This window comes from Stegastes partitus, unplaced genomic scaffold (assembly GCF_000690725.1).
Source record: "Stegastes partitus isolate 25-593 unplaced genomic scaffold, Stegastes_partitus-1.0.2 Scaffold904, whole genome shotgun sequence".
NCBI classification, from domain to species: Eukaryota; Metazoa; Chordata; class Actinopteri; family Pomacentridae; genus Stegastes; species Stegastes partitus.
Window position 1 is genome coordinate 1 of NW_007578635.1, and position 10,218 is coordinate 10,218.

Consider the following 10,218-nt stretch of genomic DNA (forward strand, 5'->3'; position numbering starts at 1 on the left):
GTTCCACCTCTCATCCAAGAGGCTTCATCAGTTCTGACTGACTAGTTGGGAGTCCCAGATATTTATACCCTTAAGGAGCCATTAACACCTGAGTTTCTGTTTCAGTTGGGGGTTTGTTGCTCCTCCCCCTCGTTATGTGAGTCGTTAGTGCTCCGCCTGCCACAAAGGGGTTTGCTAGGGTCTTTTGTAACTGGGTGTGGATGTGGTTTCATCTTCCTGGGGAGAGATCTTAGGACTGACTTGTAAACAGGTGAGAGGTGATGCCTCAGACCTCCACCTCTGTTGAGGGACGGTCTTTCCAGTTAAGATGGCTTCTTTCACCCCTCTCTCAAACCATCTGTCCTCCCTGCAGGCCAACATCTGTACGTTGTTGTCTTCCAATGAGTCTCCTTTGTCCTTGAAATGCAGGTGGACTGCTGAGTCCTGTCCTGAGGAGCTTGTGTAGCGGTTGTTTAGTCTCCCTGATGTACAGGTCTGGGCATTCCTCGCTGCACTGGACTGCGTACACTACTCTGCTTTGTTTGTCATTAAAAGAAAGTTCCATTTGTCGGTGGAACATTTTCTAAAATTACAGTGCCGAGCTGCAGGAAATGACTCGAACCACACGGTATATTTGTGTCCTTTTTCCGTAAAATTTGACATTTAAATTGGAAAAAAAAAACGAGCCGAGTGCCACCAACATGGAGCAGACGCTGGAATGACAGATGATGGAAGCAACAGACTCTTAGGTGACTCATCTGCACTCAGATTTATTCCTGGTGATAGATAACACTCGTCATTGTGAGCTGATACACTGGATGTCACTGACTGTTTTTTATTTCCCCTTACATTACCTCACTACTGTCTTTTGCAGGGCTTCCTTACAGAACACGCTCAGATGTTGGCTGTTCTCACTGAGCTGGAGAAACCCAATTTTATTAGAATGAAACAGAACAATCTAAATCTGGACTCAATCAATTCAGGCTTTTAATTTCACCCTATTTCACTGCTCTTGTTTTAGTTGATTCATTTATTTTTTTTTAAACTTTAAAAATTTTAATTAATGCTTTTATTATTTTGACTCTATTTTTTCCTTTCCATGTTTTTACTGTCGTCCCAGTTTCTTATTTGTGCGCCTGCAGCTTTAGTTGTAAATGCATCCTCCATCTGTTGATGTATCCTGACTTTGAATGAACATTTAAGTCATTTTAAAGCAGCAAGGGATCCTTTTCATGGATAAAATACGTAACTTTGAGACACACAGATGAGTTTTCTAGTGATTAAATCAGTTTTATTGTCTACTTCAGTGTTACCGTGTGAGGGGGTTCTTTCTACGCAGGACTCCAGGTTGTTTGTCGTGGTGGTTTTTTCAGTTTTACTGTCAGCAACAAAGGAATCCACTAAAACTCTTTGTGTCTGTTTTCAGGTGGCAGAAAGTCCAGCTGTGGCGTCTCGGCCTATTCGCTGCACGTCTCCTCCAGGTCCAGACTCGGCCCTGGTGCCCCATAAAACAGCTGCTTCTCCAGTAAACAGTAAGCTGTCGCACCGGAGGCATCCTCAGGCTTAGTGCGACTTATTTTTAATGTTTTGTCCCTCTAAGGAGAGGAACTAATGGAGGAAATCAAGCTGGCGAGGGACGAGAGAAAGCAGCTCGAGTGGACGAGACAAGAGCTGCTAAGGAAGGGGAAGGACTTGTTAGCCCAGAACCGACACCGCAGGAACCAAGGTGGGCCAGAAATGTAGTAAAACTGTGAACAATCAGGTGTTTTGAACCCTTTTGATAAGTGTACAGCTGCAAACAGGGACCATGAGATGACATCTAGTTGATTTTTATAGTTTTGCTGAATTTGAAAGTTGGTTACGGTTAATAAACTCAGTGTGCAAAACAACATTTTATATCCTGACTGACAATGTGATGTTCTGGAGCATTTTTAAAGACAACAACGAAAAAAAAGAAATAAAGAATAAAGAAAAAAAAATAAACGGTTAAATTTGTAACTGAATTATACTCCTGTCTATTTTTTTCATTCCCCTCCAACGTAAAGCACGCGACAGCTGGAAGAAGAAATACTTTCAAACCAAAAAGGCCACGGCGCCACTGGAGGACGAGCTGAGAAACTTAAGACAAGAACTGGAGACGTTTTACAACAAACTGCTGCACCAGCTCCAGGCCAGAGACAGCCGAGGAAAGCCCAGACGACAAGGCAGATCTTCAGTAAAGGTGCGATTTGATCACACGTAAAACATTCATTAAATAACTAATGGGCGGCTGTTGCTCAGTTGGGAGAGCGGATTGTCTTCCGATCGCAAGGTTGGTGGTTCAATCCCCTCCACAGTCGAAGTTTTCTTGGACAAGACACTGAACCTGAAGTTGCTCCCAATGGCAGCTCTGTCACCACTGGTGTGAGAATGTAAAGCGCTTTGAGTGCCGCTAAGGTAGAAAAGCGCTAGTCCATTTACCATTTAATGGTGCCCTCAGAATCAGCTGATTACGTTTGTACAGTTTATATTATTGGGTTGGATTTTTCTCATCACTTGTTAGGGCTGAAAAACACATTTGAGTTGTTAAAAAGTGCAACAAAATCAATCTGACATCCATCCAGGTGTCTAAAGACTAAATCTGTTTTTTTGTTTAAAACCACTTTTTCCATAACCAACTTTTAGCATCAGTATTATGGGATGTCTCATAGTGTGAACAGTCAGACTGCAGCAGATTAATGTCTATGACATGGAGTCATAGAAACAATCATTGGTACCCTGGATGTGTTTCTGGTTTTTGATCATTCACCAGAGAAAACTTTATAAAGTGCATTCTGGGTAAACTTTCAAGGCTGATGGTGGTTGGTCAGAACAAGTTCTAGCCAAGGAAAGGATCATTTTTACCTGCATGGATCATCCCCTAGCAATGATTGTATGACTTTATTCTAAAAAATAAGGTTTAATATAGGCATTACAATCCCACACCGACTTCATGGTCTTGCTTCAAATTTTACATGTTGCGTGCTATTTATGTGCCATACAATAAATCATAATTAATTTCAGAACGAGCTCATCATTCAGATCATGACGGAGAGCTACGAAATCGACAACCTGAAGAGGAAAGTAGAAGACGCCAAGATGAAGCTGGTGACGGAGATAAAGGTAGCGGATTTTCTGTCATGAAGTTCTAACTACACCCGTAGACGAGCATAAAAGCAGTTGGAAAGTAAATCGCTCACTTGCTTTGCTTTTTTGTTTCCGTGGATGTCTGTAGTTGAGGAAGCAGGCCGCCACAGAGCTGAGAGCCCTGAAGGCCGAGCTGGCTCAGAAGAAGAGTCAGTCGTCTCATCCTGGACTGATGCGAGAGAGACCGCAAGTTTAAAGCAGTTAATTCAGAACATGCACAATGTGTGAAGAACACAGCTGTCAGTGTTATGCTGTTTCTACAAGGCTTCACTATTTTGTACTTTTTTAACTGTATGTTTTCTCCTGTTGTTTCCTAATTAAACAGTTCTTTGAATTGTTGATTTATGTTCATCTTTCTCAGACGCGTCGCAGGAACATCAGCGGAACAAATTAATCACAAAAGGGCTTTATTTATTAAAAACAGTAAAGTGCACGAATCTCAGGAAGCTCAATCAAAAATACAGTTAAAAAAATATTGGTTTCTCGCTCTCTTTTTTTTTTTTTTTTGAGAATCACAGTTATTTCAGTTGGCTCAGAGGAATGTCTGTAACTACATTCAAAGACAACAGCGATTAAAGCCTCGATAAAGTGTGAAGTGCAAGCAAGCGTCCCTGAAGGAACAGCCCGCCCTGTCACTGCCGCAGAGGGATGTACGGACTAGAGCATCCCGGTCAGCATCCGAACAGGGCGTTCCACATCATTTCAGTCTGTTGCCTGGTGACTGGGTCGTCACTGTAGTCCAAGATGTTGCCGTTCCACATGCCGATGCCCCTCAATCCTTTGGATTTCACCGCGTCCGCCTTCGGACAAATGCTCTGTGGGTCATCGTACCAAACCTGATGGATCTGTCCGTTCTGGTCCTGAGGGAGAAAGTTAAAGAAAGATGAAAACAGATTATAGATCTCGTGGTGTGAGGAGACTTTTCCATCCACACCCAAAACAATCACGGAGTGCTTTTTAGACACGCGACATGTAACTCTGCTGCTTCGTCAGTCTGTTAAAGGGATGCTCTTTTTGACTTTATTCAGACATTCAACGTCACCGAACAGTATTTGTCCTTTAAAATCAAATCAAGTTCACTGTCATTTTGCTGTACGTACACAGTAATACAGGCAAGATGAGAGAGCGTTTCTTCAAGATCCAATAACTTAAAGCAATCTAAATAAAGACGTATTTGCATATCTGGATCAACAGATTAAACAAAACATCTGGCACTGTAAAATACACAATAATAAACACTAGACTAAACTAACAGCAGCTTATCAAACTGTTCAAATAACTGACAGTGTAGATGATCTAGGATTTCCTAAACACTATAAATTCTGTCCATGTGTCATGATAATCTAAATACTACTTTACCAACAGTGAAATATGAATATGAGATGTAATGGAGTTCCAACCTCCAACCACAATGATTTACCTGCAGCTGTGAATCTCACCTGTCTGGGAAGTTTACAGTTTTACCTGCTGTCAGATCCTGATCCATCCTGCCTCCATGTCACCAATCAGTTATAAATAATCTTATTCAATAAAGTTACTGGCTCTCTTTCAAGCCGCTGTGGACCGATGCTGCAGGTGTTTAATAAACTCAACGGAAAAACTGGAGAAAAAAACCCAGATTACATGAATGTTTGGTGAGTATCATTAACCTGAGCTGTTAGGGTTTGTTTACATCACAATTACTTTCATTTGTATGGATGTTTGTAGCCTAACAGACTGGATTATTATCAGTATCCTGTTGCACATTTCATTTTGTTTTCACGACACACTGTTGATTTTTATTTTTATTTTCTTTCATATTTATCTTGACCTGCTATACTTGCAATTTCTTTCAATATTGTTATTTTTTCTCTTATATTATTATTTTTTTAATTACACTGCACACCTAGATTTTTATTTTCCTAGTACAACGCACATTTGTACATTTTACACATACTTTTCTACTCATGTTTCTACTCATGTTCATCGTATATTTATTCTTCTGCTTAATTTCTCAGACTTTAAATGGAAGCAGCTGTAACGTGAGCAATGTCCCCTCTGGGATCAATAAACTATTTCTGATTTTCAATCTTGTATCCTTTGTTTTTACTTTTAGTGTTTTACTGTTATTGAATTGAATTGAATTGAAAATTATTCACTAAAACAAAGTGAAGTCACTTGCATGTGAAAACCTACTTGGCAATAAAGTCAATTTGGATTCTGGTAGATGTGAGACCGGAGAGCAAAGTGAATTAGTGTTTGGACGCCAACACTCCCGACAGACAGCTCCAGCCTAAAATGCCTGTTTTGTTGTAATTTATTTGGACTCGAGGTGAAGCTTGAGCTCAGACAAATCCACATAACGGACGCTCACTTTGCTAAATGATGAAACATCTACCCCACGCATAGTGAAGCTATACGCTGAACAGCAAATTAAAGCAGAATATACTCTGAAAATATAAAATAAAGTTCATGCACCTTGTAGTTGAAGTACGGCGCCTGCTGCTTGTCGTCCCACATCCTGCCAGACGAGGAGCTGTTGACCTGCTTCATGATCCACTTGTATGTTTTCTGTTTTCCAGCTGCGTCGCTGCAGGGAACTCCCCGGAAAGGAACTTTGGCTATTGAACATATCCCGTCCTGGAAATGGGAAAAGATCAGACGTGTGTCAACATCTCAGACACAACGAACTGACTTTATACTGCTATAACAATAAAGTCAGCAGCCGGAGCAGGATTTGCCTTCAGCAACATTTTCTAGGAAGGAAAAATATCCTTTAAAAAAATACCACAGGAAAATGTGATTTTTGACAAGAATATGGCACCAGATCAGATCATTCAGAGGGGAACATCTGTGTGCTGAGTTCTATGCAGTTCATCCTGAGACACCATAAATCTCCGCCTCATGGTGGTGCTGCAGGAGTGTTTGTACCAGACGTTGTGCCGATCAGCGGAGAAATCAGAAGTCAGAAACATGCATCAGAGGGAATTATCCTCTAGGAAGCATGCATGTCAGCAATGAAGTTCAGGGAAATCTGTCCAGTTTTTGAGATTCTGCAGTTTTTAGAGATACATCACTAGCATGGGTGCAACGCTCTCCAATCACATAAATCCAACATCAAACATGTAACCTGTGCAGCTTTAAATGAGCAACATTTCACCTGGGAAAGGTTGAGACATGGGTAGTCGTAGCCGTACCATGGCACTCCCATCACGAGCTTCTTTGGATCGATGTTCAGATCCAGATACTGGTCGTAAGCTTAAAAAAAAGAAGAAAAAAAAAAAAAAAGAGAGACATTTTATTTGGTCGTCATAAGTAGTTTTACCCCAACAAGGTGATTTGTCCTCGTTCATTTCTCTACAACCGACCGTTCAGTGTCTGCTGGAGCGGAGCGTTTGCCATGGCGATGCAGTCGCCCAGGATCTGGCTCTGCTCATCGTAGGACATCACAAACACCAAGTCGCAGGATTCGGCGATGGTGACGTAATCGTAGCACCGCTTATCGATGCATTTCGGCGACCAGGCAACATCGAATGAGACCTACAGATCAGGAGGAAGTGATTATCGACGGGATGCATGTGTGAAATGTACAGATCAGACCAGGCAGGTTTAGCTGAACAACGAAAACACTGAATTTGTCCGGCTGAGCTGTACACTTAATTTTCAGCAGAGAGGATCTTTTCCTTCACCTGAGAGCCGGGGATCTCTCTGTGGAAGGCCTCGGTGGTCTCTTTGACCAGGTCTGTCAAAGCGTAGTACTCTGCTGAGCCCTCCTCCACTGCTTGTTCGAGGTCTATGTTGATCCCATCCATAAACTGAGTCTTGGCCAAGTTGACTTTGTCTGTTATCCACGCCGTCCTGGGACCGAGACAGGTCCACAATGTAGGAGAGGGGGGACGTCACCTTTTTCCAGCAACAAGGACAAAGAGAGCGATGGGTGATGGAGGTCGACAAACAGAGGTAGTAAGTTTTATTAAACGCATATCAGGAATTTTATAAAAGAGAGGATGACGTGTCTTATTTTTAAGACTCAACAGTTCCTCACAGGTCAGTCCTTCCTGTAGTGAGGAAGTCAGCTCACCTTTTAGGACGACTCGAGCACCTTTGGAGTGAGCGTGACACATGAGTTCAGCATCGTATTTCCCGAACGTGGCCACTGTCGTCACCACGCTCCAGTTGTAGGAATTCCACGTCTTTCCACCCACGTCGAATACAAACACCTGCAAACAAACCAACAACAGACACACACACAAATACAGTTTGTGTTTAGGTTCCTAAAACAGGAAACATGTAAAGGCCTCACTTCTCCTCATCTCACCACAACTACTGAGTCCTGAACTCCAGACTGCGGTAACAAAGCAGAGCTAAAAACAGTATACTTCTATTCGTAGCTCCGCTTACAGTGAGACTGCAGTTACTGTTATTTTATCATGAAGTCATTTTCATATTAGTTATTTAATCTGGAATACAAACAACCAAACAGGAGTCCAACAAACCATATGTTTCATTAAAAGGGGGAACTGAAATCACACCAGTATAAACAAACCAGAGTGACTACTGTTAAAAACAGTAACAGCAGCATCAACCTGAAACTTACAATAGAAACTAAAGCAGACAGGATCTGCCATATACTGAATATTTAAGCGTTTAGAACAAACACAGATCTAAAAAAACAACCTTTTTCTGATTTCTCAGCAGTGACATTATTGCACATATGGAGCGTGACTCCTCTAATCATTAAACCACAACAGGTTGCAGAGAAACATTGAAAACACATTTTATTGAACCATAATCGGCTGTAGCTGGATTAATTATAACACACGGACAAGATTTAGATGCTGAAATCCTAAATAAACTGTATATTTAGTCTGTGGGTGAAGTTTTTCTCCCAAAATACTCTGCAACATCTCTACTTATAGACTATTTGAACCAAAAATGTACCTGTTCCAGTCACTGCACATCAGATAATTAGCAATACTTCTGAACTGATTTCTCAGCTCTCATGCTAAAATATTTTTCAGCTAGTTCCTCAAAACAGAACTCCTGAAACTGAGTTACACATTTTGTTTTTTGTGTGTCAATAAAGTTCTATCTATCTATCTATCTATCTATCTATCTATCTATCTATCTAAAGCAGCAGTTGGTTAGTAAAATGTTAACTATCATCTGTTTATAGATGCGAAAGAAGCTTCAGCTCTTCTCACATCAAACTGCCTTCTCGGTCATCAACCTCACAGTCAGCTAACACTTAGCTAATAGCCAGCTAACGTTCAGCTAACACTCAGCTAGCGGTCAGCTGACAGTCTGCTAACAGCCAGCTAGCGGTCAGCTAACAGTCTGCTAACATTCAGCTAACAGCCAGCTAGCGGTCAGCTAACAGTCTGCTAACGGTACCTCGAAGTCTCTTTCCTCCCGGATCGGCCGGCAGAGCTCCGGCCTCTCACACGGACACACACCGGCCCTGCAGACGACCAGCAGCGACGACAGTAGCACAACAAACCGTGACATTTTAGTTTGTGGAACAACAACAAAACCTGTCACCGGTTGTGAGTTTCTGTACGGCGGCCGACAGGAGACAAACTTCACACTGTCGAGTAACCCGGACGAGCCAGTTCCGTTCAGGGAAGCGGACTGACTGTGATTTTATTGACATAAAACTGTGTTAGACATTGTTGGTACAACCTTAATGCTGTCTGAAACTCAATTTAAACATGTGCGACATTATTTTTGTATTTGTAAAAATAAAAAAAAGAAGAGATTTCACTGTTTCTTCACATCTGGACCACTTTAGACAAGGTCCAATCTAAAACCACTACATTTAGATATTTAGATGGACCAGATGTAGGTTGTCCAACAGAGGCTGAAGAATCTTTTTCTGATTTGTGAAACTTCTGAAAATGCCATAAAAGGACATTTTAAAAAAAATATTGTTATTCTTTACTTCTATTTTATATAGACTACATTGGGAAACCACTATATTTAGATGGATCGAATCTGGACTAGATTGTCCAGATGAGGGTAAAGAACACTTATTTCTCTCTCTCTCTCTCTCTCTCTCTCTCTCTCTCTCTCTCTCTTTTTTTTTAATTTGGGAAACATTTATGAAACAATGAAGATTTCACAGTTTTTAGTATTTTCACATGCAGACCATAGTAGACCAGGTCCAGATCTAAATCCAGATCAGGAGGTCAGTTTCTGATTTGTGGAAGTTTGCTTAGTTGTATGCCAGTATGCTTACAGTTGTCACATCTGGGTTAAGTTGTCCCAGGATGGTCTCACAAGTTCGTGAGTAGCTGTCAGACAGCTTTTAGACTTTACTGAAAATATCTGACATGGTTTATAGCGTTAAAATGGTCACCTGGCTGGAAATGAGGTTTCCTTTTAACTGCTGAATCAGAAGCTGAGGTAAACTCTGTAAACTAACCATGCAGCTTCAACCAAAGTAAAAGAATTTATAATGACTGTGTGCCAACAGCGGAGCGCCAAACCCAACATCAACACAAGCTTCAGGTCGGACTGCCAGAGGGAGTCAAGCACAAGCTCGTGTAAATATTGACAGATTTCATGTGTGAAGCTTTAAATGATGAACTCTGATGTCATAACCTTCCCATTGTGTTGGAGGTCGCTTTGACTCATTTTCCATCCAGTTCACTGGTTCTGACTGGCTGGAAACGAGACACTGAAACATGCTTCTGTTCAAAGGCAGCAGAAAATCACACAGAGACGTCTGATGTTTCATTTCTTGCTTGTATATTTTACCTTTTTTGCAGCCATGTTAGTGATGTTGGTCTTTCAGCTTCTGGGGAATAAAGAAGCTGGTGATCAGGCTTTTTAAATATCTGATATCTATAATTCTCGCCATGAAATTTAGTTTGACATTCAGGCTCTGCAGGTCATTAATGTTTAGGTTAATTCATGCTTTCCACATCCATATCTGCAGACAGATGCAGATTTGAAATGATGTGTGTCTTTTCACAGTAAAATATTTAGCTTAAACCAACATTTCCCCTCCTGACCACTACATTCAGTTTATTCTTCCTTTTAAATCTTCACTTGGATGATTGTTAATGCATAAATAATAGTGAAATTATTTAG

The 10,218-nt window shown here is 41.2% G+C and overlaps 2 protein-coding genes across 2 annotated transcripts; one reads left to right on the forward strand and one right to left on the reverse strand.

Annotated features, from left to right (window-relative positions):
- Positions 1–1,405: 1,405 nt before the first annotated feature.
- LOC103366080 (spermatogenesis-associated protein 1) lies at positions 1,406–3,705 on the forward strand (the record flags this gene model as incomplete). The annotated part of the gene is made up of 5 exons (XM_008293710.1): positions 1,406–1,511; positions 1,580–1,705; positions 2,025–2,200; positions 3,022–3,120; positions 3,233–3,705. Coding segments are annotated over 5 exons (615 nt in total), but the record flags the coding sequence as incomplete, so codon positions are not given.
- On the reverse strand, positions 3,535–8,706 carry ctbs (chitobiase, di-N-acetyl-). The gene is given in 8 exon segments (XM_008293690.1): positions 3,535–4,004; positions 5,602–5,763; positions 6,284–6,381; positions 6,492–6,663; positions 6,813–6,983; positions 6,985–7,018; positions 7,198–7,343; positions 8,518–8,706. Coding segments are annotated over 8 exon segments (1,086 nt in total). The 5' UTR covers positions 8,632–8,706; the 3' UTR covers positions 3,535–3,815.
- Positions 8,707–10,218: the final 1,512 nt, after the last annotated feature.